The sequence below is a fragment of the Thermobia domestica genome, chromosome 9, assembly GCF_964235325.1.
Source record: "Thermobia domestica chromosome 9, izTheDome1.hap1.1, whole genome shotgun sequence".
NCBI classification, from domain to species: domain Eukaryota; kingdom Metazoa; phylum Arthropoda; class Insecta; order Zygentoma; family Lepismatidae; genus Thermobia; species Thermobia domestica.
The window spans coordinates 90,258,539-90,285,317 of NC_137462.1; the positions used below are offsets into that span (position 1 = coordinate 90,258,539).

Sequence of the window (26,779 nt, forward strand, 5' to 3'; positions counted from 1 at the left end):
GTTGTAGACCCTTTAGGGTAAAGATGATGGATGATTAAAGAAAATGAATGATTTTAAAATTAACTTTTGTGCTTTCCCTGGGAATCGAACCCGGGTTCATATGCACCGAAACCACACGCGCTGACCACTAGAGCAATGGGGTGAACTCTATGTCTTAAAAATTCTCAGTGAGTGTTAGTACGAAAAGTAGCTCAGTACATAGTAATTTTAACGAAAGAGCTTAGAATTTGCTCATGTCATTTATATTTTAAGTAACACTTACGGGATACTTTGTTGATTTTCGCTTAGAAACGGGACATTTAAAATTGAAATAAAAGTCTATACATTGGAAGTAGGCCAGGCAGTGTGCGATACGCGTTATTTTATAGATTCCCTTCATTGTCCTGTTTGAGAATCAGAAGAAATAAAACGAAACGTCTGAATTCCTTCCGCTTCTAGATTTAACTGCTGCTCAAAAAGGCGTGGTTATTGATCGTGCTGGTAATGGTAAGAAGTTGTTTCAGGTGACTCGAGATTTTTGTTGTGATCCGAGAACTGTTAAGAGATGACGGAATCGTCATCAGAGTAGGGAGACTAGAGAACGGACTAGGTCAAAGTGGCAAACCGTAGGCAACATCAGCGGTTCAAGTTCTAGTTGAAGAAGAATAGAACCATACTTTGCATCAATCTGTCTTCCAAGACAAAGCAGTTGAATTAGCATGTCCATACGAGGAATTAAGGCTACAGTTTATTGCAGCTGGGCTCCATCACTCACGTCCAGTCCAGATATACTATGAAAATTAGTTATTATTACGAAAGCTATCATAAGATATATTTTCTAAATCGCAAGGAGGAAGTTAAATTCATTCCCACAATCTGGACTGATGCTATACTCAAGCATTGGAAATGGCTGGAAATCTGCAGATACATATATTCGACAAACGAATACTTGTTTACGGAAGTTATCATGAGACATGTTTTTTTGATCCGTAAAATAAATCCACCCATTATTCTTTACAGACTTTGGAAATCCAAAGAAAATATGCGCTATATTGCTAAGAATGAAATGTATTTGACGAAAAATATTGTGGAACACATTTATGTTTTCATTAGGATTCAGTCTTAAATCCTTGACAGAGTTTAATCTACTGCAGAGGGGTGATTAGGAAACTTTAAATAACGGATACGTCATATTGCATCAAAAATAAATGATTTTTGTAAATGTTATCAAAAGAAATAATTTTCATACCACATTTCGATAATGAAATTTCGAAATTTGAGGGAATTTTCCCCTTTTCACCAGCTTGTCTTTGACCAGTTTCAATCGCAACTTTGGAGATGATCAGGATACTCCAGAGAAACTCTGGATACTTCGGAGACACAAATTGCACTATGTGGCAACGTCGCAAATAAAGAACCAGAGATTAGATCTACCAATCTATCAAATAGTTATATCGATCCTTTCTAGATGATAGCTGAAGTCGATATTGAGTGACACTAGCATCACTTATTAGTGTAGCAATCAATTGAACTGCCTGTTGTATTCGTAGAATAATGCTAATGGCCTCCGCTGACTAAATAATAGGGATAATAGTTACATATAATATTTAGGTTGCATCCAAAAGGTGTTGTTATCAACTTATCTCAAATAGGAAGCAAAAATTGCACTCAGTTTCGACCTGAACTTCTGGTCACTTGACCCCTATTTGCTTAGTTGAAGCCAAAAAGAGGCATCTCACTGTTAATGATATCACTGGGACTTCATCTCTCCAACTAAGGAGATGTGAATATTCAAGAAGAAGCTGCTAACTTCCATCTTTAGCGGATTAGACCTGTTACCTTATGCTCAGCATAATGTAACATGGCCCGATGCTTTTGAGCACCTTGTATGTTGGTAGAAAATTTTAAAAATTTACTTAGAATGTTAAAAGAGAACTTTTATTTATAGTAGAGAAAACAGTAGGTCGAGAATTTTGTGTAATTTCAGTAAAACAGAGCGTTTCAATAGATAGTATATGAAGATTACATGATTATTAATTATATTTTATATATTTTACGCATTTATCCATGAATATATTATGATTTTAGACAAATAAGTATATATTTCGGCTTTTTCAATGGTTTTCAGTTCGTTTCTATTCATATTTCGGCATAGGGAATCTTCACAAGAAAGCTAAAATTTTATTTCGTAAAATCTTCATCAAAATTCCAAATTAATAAAGTCAGCCATAATTTCTTCTTGGTGCATCTCTTTGTTTCGAAGTAAAATTATCTGATTGGCTAATCCACAATCACAGCTGCGGCTGAGATTTCGGTTCTCTTTGATCTTCACTCAGAAGCCTATCATCCTATGATTACGTCATCATTATCTTCCAATTGGGGATCATCTTCTCGTAACTCTTTGTCTTACGGCGTCAGCCATTTCAAGAGTCAGACGTGCAGTGTTTAGCGTCTGCGGAAAAAGTGGAATAATTTGTAATCACGTGAAAATTGTGTCAAATTCTTCGTTTTGGCGAATATTGGAAGAGATAACTGTACGATGTTTGGTGTTTCAACAAATTGTTAATCCGGAAATAAGACAATTGTGAAGTAATTTCGCATAACACAACGGATACTAGCCTGTAGCTATCCAGTGGTATGGAATGAGCTCCTTAGCAAATTTTGCGTTCTCGGTCCACCAGAGAACCTAAGAGAAGAAAGAGGAGAAGGTGGAAGAGAGAGAAAGAATATTGAGTAGTGGTGCAGACCCGAGGAAGAAGAAGTCAAGCCACGCTCGATGGCTTTTCTGGAAAGGTGCTGAAGGAGTTTCCAAAAATTATTTTTTTTGAGACCACGTATCACGAGTTTCCCAGGAACCTCGGGTGGAAGTTATCAGGACTCTTTTTTGTTGTTTAACATATCCGTTTAAGCTCGGTGTAAGAAGAGGATGTCAAGTAAGTAAGGAACAGTGAAAGTGAAACTCAGGTATTTGGCTTCAAAATTTTCCTTGTTCTGGCAAACTATCATGAGTGAATATATTTTCTGGTGTTCGTGTAATACTTGTAATATGAAGCACTAAATTCGTAAAGTTTCCCTCAACGCCGCACGCATGTAGATTTAGGCAATGTGACGTCGTGTTTTCATTCGATGGGGGGAAAAGGAAGCTAGAATCTCGGCACAGAGCGATTGTCGTAATCTCAAGAAAATGTGTGTACCACACACACATTTTCCCCAGTGATGAAAGATGTTTTAGATTCCCCAAAATCTAGAAATTATTCATTTTCGGTAATTCTGCTCAAAATTCAACCTTTATTCATTTTGGCATGTTTTCTTTGGTTTGACGTAGAATGTTTATGAATGTTGAATATGTAAACAAGTGTCAGTTTCACGGCTATTTGTTTAGTGCAAGGGTACATGCATCTTGCGTACCGATAATCGAAAACGTTCATCAATAGGTTAAACCTACGTACTATTTTAGAAAACTGATACCCATCAAGTTAGAAGTACAATGTTGATCATGTCTAGTAAATATTTTCTTCTTTTAAGAAATTAATTCAGAACGACACTAATGCAAAACTAACCACTGCGTCTTCGGTAGAAGTGTGGTAGCGAAAACAAAATATAAATGCAAGTTAAGTATGGTGCTTTAGGAAATGTATGTGTGATTTTTTTTTTTAATATATATATACTTGTTTAGATTAAGTTAGTTTAGTTAGATTAGGGCTTTAGGTTTAAGTTGTGTGAATATATTATATGCATGTCTTGCCTGTGCTAGATTGTCATGTGGGTCCGAGCTGACAAGAGGTCGCGAAGAGCGTAAATCCTCTACGCCGGCCACGAAATCGATGCACAGAAGAGTGTAAGCACCAAGGAATATATGTAAACGAAGGCAAATGAAGCTAACCACAATCTGTAGGCAGTGAATTTATTATTTTCAGTAGTATTTTGTATTTTCTATTGTACTCTTTTGTTTGTTTTGCGTGTCGATACCATGGAAATGCTCTAGAAGGCAAGAATATTCAATGAATATCAAAGAATATGAATATTTCGAGAATATAAACAAAAGTAAATAATGTTTTTGGCTTTGAAAGTATAGAAATCGATTTTATTAAATTTTATTCAGATGGGTATGTCAGTTCAATGTAAATATTTTCCTGTTAACGAATATTTTGTGCTACATTCATGAATATCTTGAAAGAGAATAAAACTTACTAGCCGTGAATGCATCTTTCCTTCGAATACGAAATCTAATTAGCTTGTAATTTTAAGAAGTCATAGAAACATATAGTCGATGTTTTTGGTATGCATGCGAAGCATGATCAAAACAAAGAGCAGTACGTGCAGAATAAGTTTACTGGGGAAATGAAATAGCTGTGAAATTCAGGGAAGAGACTTTCCTTAGTGTGACCGAGTTGAAAACAACCGAATCTGTAGAAATTTCTCATTTCATCGATTGTAATCAAAATCTCAGTTTGGATTTTTTTTTTTTATTACGAAATTCTGTTTCAAAAGATTTTTTTTTTTTTTATTCAGATAGGGCTTTCACAAACAACATCAAGATCTTCTTTGTGCTCAGTGCCAGCTCCACTCGGAGGTCGGTGTCCTGTGTCTGTAGTCGTGGTTCACAACCTATTTCCGGATGGGATGTGGATGATGAACTGCAGGCCGGGATATCGGGCTGTGAGTTGAGATGGAAGAGAGTTTGGAAGCTTTATATTTCGGGCCAAATTTGAGTTCTATTTTCCGTAGATGATTGGCTTGGTGAGTGTATCAGTGACTGCTGATGACGAGCCCATACGGGCCCAGTAGGTTCGGTGTCACTAGTCAATGATACATTCAACATAGCATGTAATCTCAAGGAAAGGGAACATCATACCAAGAAAACAAACAACAATACAATTCATATTATTATTATTATTATTTTATTTTTATTTTAAAGTAAAAATGGCGACCCCTATCCAGGATTTCTGTTGTTTTCAATCCTACGCGAGCGCTAAGGAAAACAAACAATCACAGCAGAGTATTTGTAATGGGGATAATTACGACAATCGCTACATTGAATGAAACATGGTCACTTCTGAATCTATATGTGCGTGATGTTGTGGGAAACAAACTTCATGAAAGTGGAAATGTCTGTGGGTAGCAGATCAAGTAACGAATCTCGGCATCCGAGTGAATATATATGCTGTTCAGACGAAATTGCTGGGTTTAGTGTTTATTGTGACAGCTGTTTTAGATGGGTACATGCCCAATGTTATGGTTTGTCCGAGGAACAAGTGCAGGAGTTAGACAAAAGTAGTGAGCCGTGGTTATGTAAGCCCTGCCTGGCGAAACAGGCGACAGTGTTGCCACTGCCGAAATCTTCGGAAACTGAAAGTGATGAAGGCGAACGTGGAACGCGGGGTAGTCCGAACAATTCTGATAAAGAGGAAGGAAGTCGAGGAAACGTAGCTTCCGGTCCGAATGTGCAACTAACGGACTTTGCGGCCATGATGGAACGCTTCAGTCAAACTCTAACATTAACGCTGAATGAAAAGTTCGAAAAGGTCGATAGTAAATTTCAGGATGTTAACAGTAACTTTCATGCGATGAGCAAACAGGTTGATAGTAAATTCCAGGATATGAATGAGAAATTCGATAATGTAAAATTTGAATTGTTACAAACGATAAATGAAAAAGTAGCCCATGTGAACGAAGACGTAGAGGCGGTTAGGTCGGAAGTTCGCGACTTATATACCTCTGTTGGGAATTATCAGAATAAAATAGACGCGCGGGTAGATGCCGTTGAGGAAGGTCTCCGGTTATCGGTTGAAGCGCAGAATCGACGATGTGACGACTTGACAAAGGAGTTCTCACATCTCGAACTCAGTACCCAAAGGTCGTGTCAGGCACTTGAAGCCAGGATTCAGACGTTAGAGGGAAAAACAAACCAAAGAAAAGATAAACGGTGTGGTCGTAAGCGAGCGCGAGACTTTGTTGTCGGTGATGGAATCGAGTCTGACGGGACCGAGTCAGACATCCAAGTGGATGTACCGGTCTCTTCAGTTGGGGAGACTCGTACTATTCCCACGGTGACTGTCTCTGTCTGTCAGCCGACCAACATTCACGGCACGAATGTCCTTCCCTTTGAATTATCTTCACGTACATTGAATTTAAACAAGTCACATACGCCCTGTGTTGAGACAATAGGTAGTCAGGCGTTGTCCAGGAGGTCGAATCCATTGTTGGTTTCGCCTCAGGTGTCAGGATTTTCCAATCCTAGTTGTCGGTTGAACCATGTGGTGTCCTCTAGTAGTGTAGCAGACATGACTCCTTCGTGTGCTGGAGTTCAGGAGGGAATATGTGGTCACGCGGTGGTATCAATGCCAGACAACTTAATTTCTGGACAAAATTACCAACACTATTCCATTTTCGGTCAAAATCAATTGGGTGCAAAGAGCCCCGTGGTTGGCCACAATTCTCCCGTGAACCCCAGTAGAAGCGAGGAAGGCATTGGTAAGCGGACTCTAAATTTAAGACTCTCTGAATTAAATCACTTACCTACATTTTCTGGTGAATACGGTTTGGCTAGAACATTTCTCGAAAATTTGGAACAAACTTTTAAGGTAATTTCGGCGTCTGAACACGAACGTCTAACCTTGGTACCTTGTTGCTTAACAGCTGGGGCCAAGACATGGTTCCAGACTGTATGTCAAGACATAAATAGTTACGCGGATTTTGTGCGTCTGTTCCGAGAACACTATTTTTCGGCGAGAATGGAAAGGTTGCAAAAGAAGTTCATTCAGGGAATGAAATACGATCGAGCAAAGTACAGCCGATTAACGGACTTTGCGTGGAAAATAGTGGCAGAATATTATGCGGTGGCTCAACACCCGGATGAAAGTGAACTGATAGAGATAGTCTTGGATTGCTTACCAGCTGGTGACGCCAAGTTGTTGAGAGCTGTTGAGCCAAAGAACATTCAACACCTTATGGTGAAAATAGCTGAAATAGAGGGACATCCAGAGCCTAGTGAACCGGTCACGGACAAGAAGTTTAGACGCTTTCAGGTACGTCAGGCGAAAGTCGTCAAAAAGACAGAAAAGTTAGGGAAACAAGCCACCAAAGATACTTCGTCTCAGACGGAGGAAGACGAAAGCAAGAGGAAGGAAGGAAATTCCAATGGCAAAGGAGATGACCGATTTTCCGGAAACCGGGGTCGAAGAAGGAACTTCCAGTCTCGAAGACCATGGCCCAATCAAGGAAGACCGAATTGGGTAAGAGAGAGTAATGGAAATCGGAATGCTCCGTATGGGTACAACCAACGCTACTATCCAGCAGCGATGAGTTATGGGTATCCTCGGGGTACATCTCAGACATGCGCGCCAAACGCGACGACCTCAGCGGGAGCGCAAGCCTATCCGGGATACGCGCCGAATTTACTTCCTGGAGGGGGAGTGGCGGCTCCCACGTCCGCTTCTTCCCCAGGAGTGAACATGGCGATGTCCACTGGATGGCCTCCGCAATACACGTCATTCGTACCGACGATGGCTCAGCCACCGGAAACGAACGGGAATAGTTTGGGAAATGCATACCGCAGCCCTCATTAGGGGAGAGTGTGGACTGCGATGTGGATTCCTCAACTCCCCAGAAAGAACAAGATCGGTTAGTGAGTAGTCAAAATTCCAATTTGGTACCAACCTCGTTCGATTTTGATACTAACCTTCTAAATTCAAAATTAAATGTTTTGGCAGATTCCGAAAATCGGGAAACAAAATTGGGCACGCCTCTGTTCTCGATTCGTTTCGTGATCGACGAGAAGGAGTGTGACTCCAGTGCGGGAAAAGGTATCCTTTTAACTTATCCTTCGCCCACGTTAAGTTGTTCAGTTGGAGGTTTAACTCTAGTTTGCGTTCTGGATTCTGGAGCGGATACGAATTTGTTGTCTGGAGACGTTTGGAGGAGGATCAAGGAGATTTATCCGTCAGCTAAACTTCGTCCAAAATCCAATATTTCATTACGAGGTTTCGCAGGAGACGAATCTTTTCAAGTCAAGGGTTTTCAGATTCTAAATTTCACGATTCAAGGTTACGTTTTCGAGGTTCCGGTATATGTGATTCACAAATTGAAAACAGATTGCATTCTTGGTTTCCCCTTTTTCATTCGTTATAATGTTCTTCTAAATTGTAAGACGAAAGAAGTCTCTCTTGAGACTGATTCTGGTCAGACCATCTCCATCAACATGGAAAAGCAGCATTGTTGTCGAGTCACAGTTGCGGAAGTATCATCAGATGAAGAGGAAGACTCTTTATATCAACCAGCTATTTCGAAAGAAGATATTCAAAATTTTGTTTCGCAGAGAACTGATTTGGATTCGGATTCTAGGAATCGTTTATTTTCATTGTTAATCAGGTTTCGTTGTCTTTTTACAGAGAATCCCAGAGTCGTGAAGGTTGAGCCGTATAGAATGCAGCTTTCAGACAACGTTCCCGTGGTAGGAAAGTTGTATCCTGTACCTGTTCACCTCCAGAAAGAATTTGAGCAAGTGCTGGACAAATGGTTGAAACTCGGAATCATCATAGAAGGTCCTTCACCTTACAGATGTCCGGTACATATTGTGCGTAAGGCGTCTGGAGAGCTAAGGCCTGTAGTCGATTTGCGTGGTATCAATGAGCGTGTGATTGCACCAAAGATTCAAGTCGAACCGATCTCTGATCTAATCGCGCGAGTCAGTGGTGCAACCATTTTCACCTCATTGGACTGTACGCAGTCATATCACAGTGTCCCGATCCATCCAGACTCTTACAAATACGTCAGCTTCATTTACAAAGGTCGTCAGTATCAAATGACACGTCTAACCATGGGTTTGAAATCATCTCCAGCAGTTTTCCAATCGATCATGCATACTTTTTTCGGCTTAGAACCTTTCAAAAACTTTCTTATTGTGTACCTTGATGACGTCCTCTGTTTTTCATCATCTATTGACGAACACTTTCAGCATTTGGAAAAAGTCTTCGAAACTCTTCGTTCGGCAAATCTTTCGCTCAATTTTCAAAAGTGTAATTTCCTTCAATCACAAATTCCTTTTCTTGGCCACATAATTTCAGGATCTTCAGTCAAAATTAATCCCAAAAGTAACGAGGCCATCCGTCACTTTCCTCTGCCGCGAACTAAGAAAGCTTTACGAAGATTTCTTGGTCTCGTGGGATGGCGAAAGCGACATTTTCCTGACTTTGCGGGGTTAACAGCTCCATTTTATGATCTTCTGAAAAAGGACCGAAAGATTGAATACTCTCCGGAGTTACTGGAAAAATTCGATCAGTTGAGAGAACTTTTAAGTAGTCCTCCCGCACTTGCTCAACCGGACTTCAGTCTTGATTTTCATTTGTACAGCGATGCATCTGCGGAGTCGTTGGCCGGCTATGTGGCGCAATATCCCCCGGGACAGGATGATCCGGAGGTTATTGCGTATGCGAGTCGGCGAATAAAACCGCATGAGGCCTCGTTGTCAGTGTTCCAGTTGGAATTAGCTGCAGTTCTTTTCCTCTGCGAAAAATTTTCATACTTCATATTAGGTCGACGGACTACGGTCCACTGTGACAATGCTGCAGTCACATATGCTTTCAGTTTAAAGAACCTAGATGCTCGAACAACTCGTCTTCTGCTTAAACTGCAACGCTTTGATCTTCAGTTCATTCACATAAAAGGCACGGACAATGAAATCGCAGACCTGTTGAGTCGCTATCCTCCAGAGATTCCTCAGGCAGAAGAGGATCATTTTGTAAATTTCTTGACCGCGGAGGACACGGACTTCTTGAATGTCACGGAACTGAAGCGAGAACAGCGGAAAGATCCGTATTGTAGAAAACTACATACCATTTGGAAGGGTTGCCAAAACAATACTAGGGTACGTGTGGAGAATAATTTAGTTTATGTCAGAAATTCTCAAAATTCTGTTTGGTTGCTGGTCATTCCTTCCAGCTCAGTGAAAAACATTGTTTCGGCAATTCACAACAAAGGCCATTTTGGAGTGAAGCGATGTTTGTCGTTCGCTAAGGCCATGTTCCATTGGAGAGGTATGCGTGAGACTTTTACAAAGTATATTCAAGAGTGCCTTCTTTGTGCACGAACCAAATACTCCTACAGGGTGATTAGAAAGGAGCCCTGTCATGTTGAGGCGTCTTCTTCCTTTGAGAAGCAATGCCTCGACCTGGTCGGGCCTCTTCCTAAGAGCCAGGGATATAAATATATCTTGTCTATCCTGGACGTCTACAGTCGTTTTGTGTGTTTCTTCCCTCTTCGGACGGCACACACAAGAGAGATTGTGGCGGTCCTTGAAAAGAGATATTATTATCAGCTACCATACCCGAAGTATTTGGTGAGTGACCAAGGTCCGCAGTTCTTGTCGCGCTTCTGGAAAGAGTTTTGTCAAAAACACCGGATAAAACATATACTTACCACGCCATACCATCCAGCTTCACATGGCATTATCGAACGCAGACATCGTGACCTTCATCGCATTCTCCGCCTGTATTGCAGTGACAACCAGTCCAAATGGAGTAATTTTCTAAAAGCAGCCCAAGATTTGTGTAATCACTCTTGGTGTGATGCTCTCGGATGTACTCCAGCGGAGCGTTTCTTAACGTATTCAGCATCCAAGAGCTTCAAGGAAAACTTCATTTGGCCCAAAGAGACGGTGCAAGTAAATGAAGACAAGAAATTTGTAGTTTCTGTTCCGGCAGCAGAACCGAAGAAGGAGAAAAAGCTGCGGAAACAGCAAGACATCGTCACGGAAGGTTCTTTGGTGATGGTGAAAACTCACCATATATCGTCAATACCCAAAAAGGTGTTTGCAAAATTTATGCACACATACGTCGGACCTTACAAAGTGGTATCTCTATCTCGAAATTCAGCGAGATTGCAGACTCTGCAGGGAGAAAATATAGGAGTTCAGAGTTTTGACAATCTGAAACTGTTTCGCTGTTCAGAAGAGAAAAGAAAGGAATTATTAGAAGGATGAAAAAAAAAAAAAAAAAAAGAAAAAAAACAGTTATAGGTTAAGATTAGGTTAAGCTTGATTAGAATGTATAGTTGTAATTAGAATTTGAAAGAAAAAGAAGAGGATGTTTTATCTTGTATAGTCTCTAGTAATTTAGTAGTAACAAAAAAAAAAAAAAAAAAAAAAAAAAAAACAACTTAAGAAGAACTCATAAGTTCAGATTTTTTTTTTTTTCTCCGAAGCTCCCGGAGGATGTTACCTTATGCTCAGCATAATGTAACATGGCCCGATGCTTTTGAGCACCTTGTATGTTGGTAGAAAATTTTAAAAATTTACTTAGAATGTTAAAAGAGAACTTTTATTTATAGTAGAGAAAACAGTAGGTCGAGAATTTTGTGTAATTTCAGTAAAACAGAGCGTTTCAATAGATAGTATATGAAGATTACATGATTATTAATTATATTTTATATATTTTACGCATTTATCCATGAATATATTATGATTTTAGACAAATAAGTATATATTTCGGCTTTTTCAATGGTTTTCAGTTCGTTTCTATTCATATTTCGGCATAGGGAATCTTCACAAGAAAGCTAAAATTTTATTTCGTAAAATCTTCATCAAAATTCCAAATTAATAAAGTCAGCCATAATTTCTTCTTGGTGCATCTCTTTGTTTCGAAGTAAAATTATCTGATTGGCTAATCCACAATCACAGCTGCGGCTGAGATTTCGGTTCTCTTTGATCTTCACTCAGAAGCCTATCATCCTATGATTACGTCATCATTATCTTCCAATTGGGGATCATCTTCTCGTAACTCTTTGTCTTACGGCGTCAGCCATTTCAAGAGTCAGACGTGCAGTGTTTAGCGTCTGCGGAAAAAGTGGAATAATTTGTAATCACGTGAAAATTGTGTCAAATTCTTCGTTTTGGCGAATATTGGAAGAGATAACTGTACGATGTTTGGTGTTTCAACAAATTGTTAATCCGGAAATAAGACAATTGTGAAGTAATTTCGCATAACACAACGGATACTAGCCTGTAGCTATCCAGTGGTATGGAATGAGCTCCTTAGCAAATTTTGCGTTCTCGGTCCACCAGAGAACCTAAGAGAAGAAAGAGGAGAAGGTGGAAGAGAGAGAAAGAATATTGAGTAGTGGTGCAGACCCGAGGAAGAAGAAGTCAAGCCACGCTCGATGGCTTTTCTGGAAAGGTGCTGAAGGAGTTTCCAAAAATTATTTTTTTTGAGACCACGTATCACGAGTTTCCCAGGAACCTCGGGTGGAAGTTATCAGGACTCTTTTTTGTTGTTTAACATATCCGTTTAAGCTCGGTGTAAGAAGAGGATGTCAAGTAAGTAAGGAACAGTGAAAGTGAAACTCAGGTATTTGGCTTCAAAATTTTCCTTGTTCTGGCAAACTATCATGAGTGAATATATTTTCTGGTGTTCGTGTAATACTTGTAATATGAAGCACTAAATTCGTAAAGTTTCCCTCAACGCCGCACGCATGTAGATTTAGGCAATGTGACGTCGTGTTTTCATTCGATGGGGGGAAAAGGAAGCTAGAATCTCGGCACAGAGCGATTGTCGTAATCTCAAGAAAATGTGTGTACCACACACACATTTTCCCCAGTGATGAAAGATGTTTTAGATTCCCCAAAATCTAGAAATTATTCATTTTCGGTAATTCTGCTCAAAATTCAACCTTTATTCATTTTGGCATGTTTTCTTTGGTTTGACGTAGAATGTTTATGAATGTTGAATATGTAAACAAGTGTCAGTTTCACGGCTATTTGTTTAGTGCAAGGGTACATGCATCTTGCGTACCGATAATCGAAAACGTTCATCAATAGGTTAAACCTACGTACTATTTTAGAAAACTGATACCCATCAAGTTAGAAGTACAATGTTGATCATGTCTAGTAAATATTTTCTTCTTTTAAGAAATTAATTCAGAACGACACTAATGCAAAACTAACCACTGCGTCTTCGGTAGAAGTGTGGTAGCGAAAACAAAATATAAATGCAAGTTAAGTATGGTGCTTTAGGAAATGTATGTGTGATTTTTTTTTTTAATATATATATACTTGTTTAGATTAAGTTAGTTTAGTTAGATTAGGGCTTTAGGTTTAAGTTGTGTGAATATATTATATGCATGTCTTGCCTGTGCTAGATTGTCATGTGGGTCCGAGCTGACAAGAGGTCGCGAAGAGCGTAAATCCTCTACGCCGGCCACGAAATCGATGCACAGAAGAGTGTAAGCACCAAGGAATATATGTAAACGAAGGCAAATGAAGCTAACCACAATCTGTAGGCAGTGAATTTATTATTTTCAGTAGTATTTTGTATTTTCTATTGTACTCTTTTGTTTGTTTTGCGTGTCGATACCATGGAAATGCTCTAGAAGGCAAGAATATTCAATGAATATCAAAGAATATGAATATTTCGAGAATATAAACAAAAGTAAATAATGTTTTTGGCTTTGAAAGTATAGAAATCGATTTTATTAAATTTTATTCAGATGGGTATGTCAGTTCAATGTAAATATTTTCCTGTTAACGAATATTTTGTGCTACATTCATGAATATCTTGAAAGAGAATAAAACTTACTAGCCGTGAATGCATCTTTCCTTCGAATACGAAATCTAATTAGCTTGTAATTTTAAGAAGTCATAGAAACATATAGTCGATGTTTTTGGTATGCATGCGAAGCATGATCAAAACAAAGAGCAGTACGTGCAGAATAAGTTTACTGGGGAAATGAAATAGCTGTGAAATTCAGGGAAGAGACTTTCCTTAGTGTGACCGAGTTGAAAACAACCGAATCTGTAGAAATTTCTCATTTCATCGATTGTAATCAAAATCTCAGTTTGGATTTTTTTTTTTTATTACGAAATTCTGTTTCAAAAGATTTTTTTTTTTTTTATTCAGATAGGGCTTTCACAAACAACATCAAGATCTTCTTTGTGCTCAGTGCCAGCTCCACTCGGAGGTCGGTGTCCTGTGTCTGTAGTCGTGGTTCACAACCTATTTCCGGATGGGATGTGGATGATGAACTGCAGGCCGGGATATCGGGCTGTGAGTTGAGATGGAAGAGAGTTTGGAAGCTTTATATTTCGGGCCAAATTTGAGTTCTATTTTCCGTAGATGATTGGCTTGGTGAGTGTATCAGTGACTGCTGATGACGAGCCCATACGGGCCCAGTAGGTTCGGTGTCACTAGTCAATGATACATTCAACATAGCATGTAATCTCAAGGAAAGGGAACATCATACCAAGAAAACAAACAACAATACAATTCATATTATTATTATTATTATTTTATTTTTATTTTAAAGTAAAAGACCGTTAACATCTCTTTAACATTAATGACCGTAACCCCCTTAGTATAATAACATTACATTACCTTTTCAAGGTAAAAAAGAAAGTACTCTTCTCAGGGAGTGATATTCAGAGAATGTACTTCTTCTTAGTATCTTCAATACTATGCTTTCAGTGATTCCTCCCTGTTTCGCCTTACATCCTTAAGCCATATTAGAAAACATGTTGATAAGCATCTTATCTTAAGGCGAAACAGGAATTCCTGTTTCGCCTTAATGTATGATGCAACACGAAGCAAAATTTCTCAAAGGGGAATTTTCTTTTCACATTGGGAATTTCTACAAACGAAGAAACGCAAACTAGAAGATACTCAGTATATTGTCAGATACTCAGCAAATAGGGCTCTTGAGTGAAACTGAGTTCTTAATGTGCTCTTTGATCTTTTGAAATTTTGTTAATTTTAACCAAATTACTTCTTAAAAGACACAGCAGTAGGCAAATTTCACTAATACTCAAGCGCTAAAACATACAACTACTATTATTTAATATTCTCTTACATACTTTTATATAAACTCTATGCACAAAATTTTGTATGTAAACAAATACCTGTTTTGTAGTGTGACAAATTATATAAAAATGAAAGTGACTATATTTGTAACTTAACAACTTCTGAACCACCAGACCGATCTCAGTAAAATTTTCAACGTAGATGGGGTTCGGGCCTAAGATGGTTTTCATCATTTCACTTTGAAGTTGCAACTTGGAGGTAGGAAGGGGGATATATATTGAAAATGACCGATATTAGTGTCGAATCCATAGTTTCCGGGACCGCTGAGATGAACAGTGACACTTTCGATGCCGTTTAAATCCAAATTCAGGTCCACAACTTTAGGGAGGAAAAGATGTATAAAAATGATTGAAAATGGCAGATATTACTAGTGTCAAATGAATAATTTTCGGGGTTGCTGAGATGGACAGTGACACTTTCGATCCTGTTTAAATCAAAATTCATTACCGTATATATATATATATATATATATATATATATATATAAAGTGATGGAAAATGGCCGATATTAGTGTCGAATCCATAGTTTTTGGGGTCGCTGAGATGAAGAGTAACACTTTCGATGGCGTTTAAAAATAAATTCAGCGCCGTAACTTCATTGAGGGGGAAGGATCGATACATAAAAAGGATCAAATATGACCGATATTAGTGTGGAATCCATAGTTTTTGGAGTCGCTGAGATGAACAGTAACACTTTCGATGCCCTTTAAATCCAAATTCAGCGCCGCACCTAGGGGGAGGGAGAAGGGATAAATACATAAAAATGATCGAAAATGGCCGATATTAGTGTTGAATCCATAGTTTTGGGTCGCTGAGATGAACAGTGACACTTTAGATGCCGTTTAAATCAAAATTTATCCCTCATCTGGACTCCTGAAGGGGGATAGTGACATGTAAAAGTAATTGAAAATAACATACTAGTGTCGAATTCATAGTTTTGGGGATTCCAGTTCATTGGTGATAGTTTTGGTTTCCTTTATGTCAAAAATCAAACGTATTCTCCCTGTGCGAAGAACGGGTATTTTGCTAGTATTTAATAATAACGAACGAAAGTTTCACACGTTAATTTTTTAAAAATATATTTCTCGCTGCTCAAATTTACACTTGTGCGGTGTATAAGTATGTGTAAATAAGATCATTCCTCTTTCTGAGTTCTTTGAAAAATATACAAATAATGAAGAGGGATTTTTCACCAGAAATCAGAAAACTAAAAAATAAAATTAAAACCTGCTGCTTTTTGTACTTTTCCCGCTAGCGAAATACATTTTGTATACGCTGCAGACACGCTACAGCAAATAAGATTAACATCAGTAGAAGAAATAGTTTTTAAATTGAATTTTCCGGTTTTTGCCGACATTTCCGAAAGATTTTTAATGAGTTTAAAATTTCGGGCTCCATAATATATATTTGATTTTATTTTTATTTATATTTATTTATCCATAATATATATTTGATTTTAACATACCTTATTAACTAAAATGATTCTGGCCCCGTTATTATAACACTCTCTTCCATAAAGCGGGAACTTCGTAAGATTCCTTAAGATTTAAATGGGTATCTTCATAAATTAATTTTATTTTAGTAGCCATTCTATCACGGTGCTAACATTAAAGGAGTGGTGCACATATATTTGTTGACACAAATTTCCCCTATTCTAATACAAGAAACATAAGCACTCAATGATCTTAACTGTAAACTAATAAATATATATATTTTTTTATTTTAAAAGCATAATGTAGTAAAATATTCGAAAATTTCAATTTTTTCAAATTTTCGGTTTTTCCCAAGCTCGGGGAAAAATGGCAAAAAACGGTAAAAAAAAAATAATTTAGCTATTTTCTCCGTCGAATTTTGTATATGTATGCTTCTGTACATTTGTAATTTCCAGTATACTATTGTAATTTTTCTTCTTTCTTTCAATGAATTTCAAATAGCTTTGTGAGGTGAATTACCTCTCTCTTAGATTGTAATCCTAGTAACATTCTTCTTTGAAACTAATTTCGTTAAATGATTGGCTTTCTATAGTGGTTGGACCAATTACGGCCTGTCTTCTGTAAGCTTAAGATAATATACATTAATAACAATTTTGTGAGGTGAACACGGGGCGGGGACAAAATTCAGGAACTGTGAAAAGTAACTATGATATTATTTAACTATAGAAGTAACTGAGATTATTAGGATGCCCATATGATTCCTTTCCTTGGATTTTGTACTGCACTCGTTGAAGTTCAGCTGTGTTTGATTTTTCATGTTTTTAGTAACATTCTTCCTTGAAACTAATTCCGCTGAATTAATAGCTGCAGCTTCCTATTGTAAGGGGTTGTCTCCTGGTTCGTATTTAGTAATCTCCAAAATAATTCAAACGTTTTAACACTTAACCATGAGAAGCGTACATAATCAACTTTCTGCATATACAACAAGATGTCTACACCTTTATACACACTTATTTACTCGACAAGATGTCTACGTACATGTACATTTATTTACGACGTTGCTATAGTAACAACTCTCTTTTTAGTTAACGATTACAAAATCGAAATCTCTATGTGTCTTTCTTTTCTTTATACATAACATTGCTCAAATAATTCGCCTCTGATCCCCTTTTTGTAAGCTGGCACAGATTGCTAATATTATATACAACGTTATCGTTGTAGATGTCGCTCGGACGGGACTTCCATAATAGTTCTACTATGAAGGAAAGAACCCTGGGTTAAATATCATGAAACACCTACCTTTTGAATAGCCCTCGTATATTTAATATCACCTTTAATACACATATTCTACTTTTCCATTTATATATAATATATTATAACATTGCACATTTTTATATTTATCAATATATCTCAATACTAATAACGACGATTTACAATTATCATGAATGAGGCTATTCAAAAATTAAATCTAACTGCTAGTTTCCTTCTAGGGTATAAATTAACTATTCCTTCATATACAAACAACATTATTTACAAACAAAGATCTTCATAATATTAAATATTAGCAGGGTCAGAAGGCAACAAAATTAGAACATATAAACACATTGAAGATAATCATTTAATACATTAATAAACTTTGAAAAATTAAGAGATTCGATATTTATTATTCTTATCTTTCCATATAATAAGTTGCATTTATCTTATATAAGTATGTCATTACCTTCATACGTTTACATTAAAATTATGATCTTTTATTTTTAAATATCTATAATATTCGCATGAAATTCGAATGGAATAAAAACACGACAACAAGAGTAGCAAGCTTACAATAAAGCTTTTAGATAATTTCTTATCATGAAACACAAATTAACAATTCCTCAAATTAATACTATAAAAGGAAATTGCAACAAAACTATAAGGAACAAATCAATAGTATTTTCAGTTAATTGCCATAAATTAATTTTATCACTTTCTTAACTGATTTTATAATTGTATATGTTTTCAACATACATTTTAATAATAAAGACTGAAGAACATATTAACCATAGACGTAAGCAAAGGTCAATTTAATACAAATCCATCGGACGCCTTTTTGACAGTTCAAGTTATACGTTCGAAGGGCTCATTTAAGCAACATTGTATGGCACAATCTTGTGTACGTTCTTGTCTTTCATAAGATGATACCATATTTTGACTCCTATTTACAGAATTACTGCCACCTGCAAATTGATTTTGTGAAGATCGGCGGTAACTATTACTTCTACTGAAATTCCTGTTGTTATTTCTGAAATTCCTAGCTCCATTTCTGTAATTAGGTTGCGTTTGATTTCCCGTACCATTATAACTACTCATTCTATTATTGAAACTACGAACATTAGAATCATTTTCAGGTTGTATATCTACATTATGAACAGAAGCATATTGTGTCTGATTCCTGACCTCTATCCTGCATTTTATTGTTATTCTGTATTGCAGACTGACTCTCATAACTCTGAATGAGCATAATTAAATGGTTGAAGTTAATGCACTGTGCCGACATTAACAACTGTTGTAGTCTAAATGGCAATAAGATTCTAATAGAAGCTATAATTCGGGATTCCGGATGGTTTGGATTTAGTTATCTTAACTCATGATATGTAGATACTACAAATTCAGTAATACTCCGGTGTAATTTTGGATTGTAATGCTTCGTTCGCAATACGGCATCTCTATTCGCTACCATAAAATCGTTTTCATAATTTGATAGAAGAGCATTCTTAAAATTCGAATATGTATGAAGACTACCTCTAATAGCTTTAAACCATGTTAAGCAGGGTGGTAATAAGATGTGCGGTAATAATTTTAAAAACTGAGACTCATCTACACCCATGAGCTCACATTCATCCTGATTTTTTTCGAGAAATGCCCTAGCGGGGATATCTTCTGGCAGGCCACTAAATTTGGTAAGCGACTTAACTTCGCTAAATCGCAATTGTTTTCGAAATCTCGAAATCTCTATGTGTCTTTCTTTTCTTTATACATAACATTGCTCAAATAATTCGCCTCTGATCCCCTTTTTGTAAGCTGGCACAGATTGCTAATATTATATACAACGTTATCGTTGTACTATACTGTGTAGACCAATCATAACCCGCCATTTGTAACTTTAAGAACATTTTCGTTTTAATAATAATTTTGTTGAATGAATTATCCCCTTAAAAATACCCTTATTATATGAAATTTCCCTTCAAATTGTAAGGCGAAACAGGAAAAGGCAAAACAGGAATTCCTGTTACGCCTTAAATCAAAGTTTGATCTTGTTATGTTGGTAAAGATGCCAGGGGGCAGAAAAAGCTGGAAAACTTGTGTAAGGCAAAACAGGAAAAGGCGAAACAGGAAGACACCGCTTTCAGTATAAGCTATCTGAATACACAAACATAAAGAAACAAAGAAAAATAGTAAAAATTTTTAAAAAAATAATAAATACATTTTAAATAAATTGTCTTGTGATCGTTGAATTAACATTGAATCACCCTTAAAACTGTCATATATACCTTCAGCCCCAACATATTCACTTCAACCCTGATCAGTATTATTATAATATACTCCCCTTACGTGTAAAGGTAATTTATAATATAATTTGTTGAAAGATAAAGCAAAAATCTCATACTTCCTATTATTGTAGAACTAAAATAAAACTTTACACATACTAAAGATTGGCCAATAGAATAACTAGCTAACCAAATACCAACTCACAGACCCACCAGACTGACAAGTAAAGCACCCATTTTCAAGTATAAAGGTAACACAACACAATTAACACTAGGAAAAACTAATCAGTTTAATCTCGCACCTCCCAAAATTGCTATTACTACCAATCCTAGTATACCCCTTCATATAATTCACCCTTTATTATCTCTAATAGAATGAATAATGGCTCCTCCGGAGCCCTTACCTGTCAAATAAAATCTTAAACGCACAGAATAACATACAGTTAAACCTGTAGAACAAAATAATAAGAAAAAAACTAACTACATTAATTAAAGACAAGGAAGTTACCTCCAAAATTAAATCCTTAGAGTAAAACCCTGCTAAGAATGGTATTCCACAAAATGCTAAGTTAGCTACATTCAATCATGATAAAGTAAGGGATATTTGACCTACAAATGCCCCTATTCTACGGATATCTTGTGTATCCCCCACACCGTGGATAATCGCTCCCGCACATTAAAAAGTAACGCCTTAAATAAAGCATGTGCAAGTAGGTGGAAAAAAGCTAATACAGGAAACCCCATAGATAAAATCATTATTATAAGACCAAGCTAACTTAAAGTAGATAACGCAATAATCTTCTTTAAATCATATTCATAATTAGCTCCAATACCAGCTATAAATATTGTTAAACCTGACAATAGTAGTAATACATCACCCACATACACATTTAATAAAACGTCTCTGAAACGAATTAATAAATAAACACCGGCAGTTACAAGTGTAGAAGAATAAACCAATGCAGATACTGGTATTGATGCAGCTATTGCTGTTGGTAGTCATGCGGAAAAAGGATTTTGTGCACCTTTTGTTATTGCTGCTAAAATAACTAAACTAGAAATAATTACTATTTCATTATTACTCAAAACTCTGTGCAAATAAAAAACATAATTTCAACTACTATAATTCAATATTCAAGCAATGGCTAGCAAAATTGCCACGTCACCAATTCGATTAGAAAGAGCTGTTAATATGCCAACATTATAATATCGAACATTCTCATAATAAATAACTAAGCAATATGATACTAATCCTAGCCCGTCTCAGCCAAGGAGAATGCTAACGATTAAGATACCGCTCAGAACCTATATATTGTTCACTATAATAAATCACTATACTAGAGATATAAAGTACAAATCTTATAAATATAAATGATATTCAATCAAATAAAAGAGTTATAATAATTGTATTTCTATTAAAAGAAATAACATCTCATTTAATGAATACACTATATCTATTAATTAAAAAACTCAAGCCCATTATGAATAAGAAAATACTTATAGCATTCAAGAAAACAAATCTAGTTACACAAATTGAAAAAGGTCAAACCACGGCCTGAGGACACCAAGCCTTCCTTAATTCCACAAACTAAAATTTTCTCTTAAACTACTCAAGCAATTAGAATCATACAAATCTCGGCCCTGCAAAAAAGATTAATAAATTTAAAGGCAATCAATGTAACATTAATAATAAATATTCCCGAACACTTCCACCTCAACAAGAATATAAATTAGAATAAGGCATACCATGTTGAGTATATGAATATAAATATAATCTATAAGCAGCACTAAAAAAAGAAAGTAAAGCCAAACCTAACATACTCAACCATGATCAACCAACAATTCTATTCAACAAACTAATTTCTCCTAATAAATTTAACGTAGGCTGGGCGGCCATATTAGCAATTCTCAATAAGAATCATCATAAACCTATGCTTGGCATAAAAGATAATATCCCACGATTAATCCTATTAGTACTAAGCCTATATGGACAACAGAAGAATAAGCAATCGAAGATTTTACATTAATCTGTCGTAAACAAACTAATCTAACCGATCAAATACCCACAACATTAATACCAAATTAAATTAAATTTATATTCACAACTACATTCTCCATAAAATATATAATACGCAATAATCCATAGCCCCCCAATTTCAATAAAACTCCTGCCAAAATTATTGAACCACTTACGGGTGCTTCAACATGGGCCCTCGGTAGCCAAAGATGGACCAGAAACATAGGCATTTTAATCAAAAAAGCAACAACTAAGGCAAAATACCATATATAATATATAATTCTAGGAACCTATAACACTTCCTATATTAACCATCAACAAACTACCCTTAACGTATTCCAAATAAAAAGTGCCGATCAAAAGGGGCAGTGAAGCAAATAAAGTGTAAAATAACAAATACATCCCTGCCTGTACACGCTCAGGCTGGTACCCTCAACTCAAAATTAAAAATAATGTAGGAATTAACGAGCCTTCAAAATAAATAAATATATAATAAATAAATAAATAAATAAAACATAAATAATCTAGAAGAAGAAAATCTCAAATAAAGTAATACAAGTAATACTAAAACTAAACTAATAAAACTCGTATTATAAAATTAACTATTTAATACACCTTCTCTAGCCATAATTATAACAATTCAAATGCTCAACAAAATTAATGAATATTTCAAATTATCTCTTCATAGATAGTAGCCCACTTCTCAAGGGATCAATCCTATACTATTTCCTATTATAAATAAAAAACAGACTCTAATAAGACAAAACTGAGCAACTCACCATAATTTAAAATTAAAACCCAAAGGGATTAAAAACTACATAAATATTAAATATTTTAACATCGTAATACAACCAAAGAATTCAAGTAATCCCCCCCATGAGTTCGAACGATAGACACTAGAATAGATAACCCTAAGCTACCTTCACAAACTCTAAAAGTTAAAAATAATAAACAAAAATAATTTTCAAGGTATAAACTACCCAAAGAATATGACAACAATAAATATCTTATCAACACAATGAACTCAAGTCTTAATAGAACCATCAGTAAATGCTTACGCTGAATGACAAAACAGGCTATCCCCAAAATAATTAAGAAACAAGAAAACAAAATAAACAATATTTTCATAAGCTTTTATAGTTTAATCAAAACGTTGGTTTTGTAAACCATTAATGAATCAAATTCTAAAAGTATCAAGAGAAAGTATGAACTTACCTTTAGTCCTCAAAACTAATATTTTAATAAACTATCTCTTAAAATTAAAATAACCTGAATATTACTTATAATTTTAGTAGTCCTAAGATTCATTTTAATCCAAATATCCCATCCCTTATCAATAGGACTAATACTCATTAACAACACCATCACTACCTGCTTAATTATTTCAACTATAAGAGAATCACCTTGTACTTCTCGTCTTATCTTGGTGTTAGGAATCACCTATCACCTCCCAAACGTAGTCGTTGTTGTTTTGAAACACCCTATATATATATATATATATATATATATATATATATATATATATATATATATATATATATATATATTCCTACAATGAAAGAAAAAAGAGTATGAGTTTTAATTGTTAAAATAAGATGGCCGTATCTCGAAATTCCCTTTGGTATTTAGACTTTTCATTTAATATTAAGAACGTGTTTCAGCATTTTCTGATGTTTCTTTTAGAAGGGACGTAAAAAGCGGACAGAAAACAGAGTGAGAGTTGCAACTTTCATAATAAGATTGCCATATTTAAAAATCCCTTAAGATTAGAAGCATGTTACGGATATGAAACTTGGTATATAAATTCCTTATTCGACACACTTTTACCGTGCGAAGTACAGAAGCAGAAGTTGAAACATAAGGTACTAGGCCGAGCAACTGAGGGGGGTCTGTGGACGAAGTCCCCAGCCAACCGAAGGCTAGTAATTACATAAAACTATCTTGCCTAGCCAATCCTTTCGCTATTCCATTTCCACATTATTAAATATCAGTTACCATATTAATTCAGTAATAGCCATAATTATCATTATAGATCATTAGTTTAATAAACGCATAGCTAACCATACAAAACAGTTCGTTGCTCAAATCAACAATTGGTTTAATTATATCACGATGTTTCCATTCTAAATAAAATATATCATAACTATTTTGATACATTGTCATCCAATTATATCAAAAGAGTCAATATATGCCTTTCCTGGCATGTTACAATTTCAATTCGCACTCTCTGCCGTTATTCCATTTAATTATATTCACAACACTTAACTTGGATCCACTCATACAAGTGAATATGAACATGAACCAACATGTTTGTTAGGACATTCTTAGTAATCAAAAGTTGACATTTCTCCAAAATGTTCTTGATAAATATATATAGTGGACACTTGCCAACTTCCAATATGACAACTGGTATGTTCAAAAGGCTCATAGCGTTTGTACATGATTTGGAAAACATGCAGGCATCCTGCTGCATTTGGTATGGCTTCCACTGTTTCCAGATTTAAAACCAGTTGAATATCTGTAGGCCCATTTGGAACAGCGAGTGAAATGCATAAATAGGCATCCTCGTATTTGCTGTAACTATGGGCTCTACTGATGAGCGAATGGATTCACATCTATGTGGTATAACACTTCATGGAGAATCACTTCAAACAGAATCCAAGTTATCCGGAGCAGTGTTAACCGATATTTGGTAAGTTCTATAGAGTGATTAATTTTTGTCCGGTGGCGAAAACGTGTTCAAGCTTTGTGAGACAATTATTTTAATCTTAAACCACACCAATCTTGTAGATATATTGCGTAAAGTGTTTGCACACTAAACTTAAATGGAATGTAAGTTACATGTGAATAATCACTTCCTAGTATAAAGTAAAATATTGTATATTAACAGACCATGACTAATAACTCACTACAATGTTCATTACGTAGAATGTGTATGTTAGTAAAATTAGTTCACATATAGAAGTAAAAATAATGCATACTCTTGCACTGCAACGTAATTCTCTTTCGTCCTGTTTAGAGCTTGGCCTGACCATAAGCCATTTCTTCATCAGATATAATGCAGTAGATATATTGGAAGAAATTCTCACAGTGAACCCATCATTCGGTGACCTTGTTGAAGCAATTTCTAAATTTCCAGAGTTTAAACATATTAAGGTAAGAGTTACTAATCAGTAAAGGTAATTTTAAATAAGTGTTTTAGATTTTAGTCAGTGTTTTAATAGGATTTTTATTGAAACAGAAATTCTGTATCATAATACAATTTAATAATAATTTATCATAGTAATTCTGTATAATAGTAATTTAAAGCCAAGTGTAAGTTTCTTTAAATAGCACAAACTAGTAGGCGAATATTACTCTAATAGCTTTCTTGTTAATCATCTTAAAGAGAGAGAAAAGAAAAGACAAACAGAAGCAAGAAATAATTACTGTCCATTACTGTTTGAAAATATTGTGAATTTTCATATTATTATTGAAAAAAAGAATACGTATTCTGTTAAAAAAATATTGTTGTCTGTTTTCGTAATTAGTTTGCGTTATAAGTTTTCCATAACTATCCATCCTGTCTTTAGTATTTTATATAATGAAATGTTTGTGCTAGACCAGTGGTTCTCAACCTAATTCCTATCACGACCCCCATTTTATCACATCCTTTGGCCAGCGACCCTTTTATAATTTCTGGTTTGTAATAAGCTTGTGTGGGATTTTTAATACACTGTTCCTATTGTGGAGATATCACGATACCCATCTATTTCTATAATAGTAGAATCCATTCTTGTATATAGTGGATACAGTAACAGTAATATACTCCTTACGATGAAAATGCTGGTTCAAGATGGATATTAAACCCCCTCTTGAAGAGGCCATCAAAGTAGCTGATCTAAGCCCACAAATTCTTGACCAACTAATAGAATTAGTGTGTGACACGCCCTTGGAACTGGTTTTCTGTAACGAAGACTTGGACAAGTTCTGGCTGAAGAGGAGAGAAAAATATCCTGGTCTGGTATCTGCTGCTTTAAAAATAATAATTCCATTTGCTGCATCGTACCTGTGCGAGAGTGATTTTTCTTCCGCGGTAAATATTAAAACAAAGACAAGATATCGCTTATGAGTTGAAAATGACTTTATCAAAGTGCATCTCGAAGATTGAACCGAACATTGCCGCACTAGTGAAACCACACTATGTGCTCAGGTATCTCATTAGCTTTCAATTTTAATTATATTTCAATATGCAGTTCTCATTAGTTTCATATCGTACCTCTTTCATTTAAATTGATTTTTAAACAACTTTGCACCTGTTGAACATTTCTAGTAGTCTTATTTTTTGTTGTTCCTAACAGTATGCTCGTATAAAAATTAAAATGTGCCTATCAAAACAAAATTCAAAATAATATTTAAAAATATTGTCCGGTATTAAATTCTAATTATTTTTATATCTTCCGCTTATCTTCACGACCCCCATGAAACCCTCGTGTGATTCCCCTAGAGGTCATGACCCCTAGGTTAAGAAACCTGTGCTCCCAGAAACTTAGAAAGCTTTTGCCTACCAACCATTTTTTTTTTTTTTTTTTTGTGATTTTTTTTTAAACAAATAAAGATCAGTAAACTTAAAAGGTGAAAGCAAATCCAATCATGTAAAAGTGAGCGTCAGCGCCTTGTCTTTTAGACGGATGGTAAGGCTACGAAGAGCCTTTTTAACAATGTTGAAGGTCCATCTCGACTTCGATTTTTCTTTCTTTCTTTTTTTCGTATCTTATGTAGGAATCGGTGAGAGTGATGGCCGAAGGCAGAGAATAAATTATTTTTCTGATGCCTGAATGATAGCAATATCGTCTTTTTTCCCGTTAAGTAGTATCTGGGATTAGCCTCATTGGTAGCTAGAATCAAGAAATATGTAATTTTCTTTCTAGTCAGAATGGTGACCAAGATGTGTGAGATGAATTCGTTTTTTAGCAGTTTAGCCAGAGATAACCCG

General features: G+C 35.7%; 1 protein-coding gene across 6 annotated transcripts in view; it reads left to right on the forward strand.

Annotated features, from left to right (window-relative positions):
• The window catches only part of LOC145694845 (activating signal cointegrator 1 complex subunit 3-like), a 204,185-nt gene that overhangs the window by 106,579 nt on the left and 70,827 nt on the right, over positions 1-26,779 (forward strand). For all 6 annotated transcript variants that reach the window (XM_081771534.1, XM_081771531.1, XM_081771535.1 and 3 more), the window contains one exon: positions 24,824-24,960. In XM_081771534.1, coding sequence (XP_081627660.1) covers positions 24,824-24,960 — 137 coding nt within the window. The remainder of the gene's footprint in view (positions 1-24,823; positions 24,961-26,779) is intronic.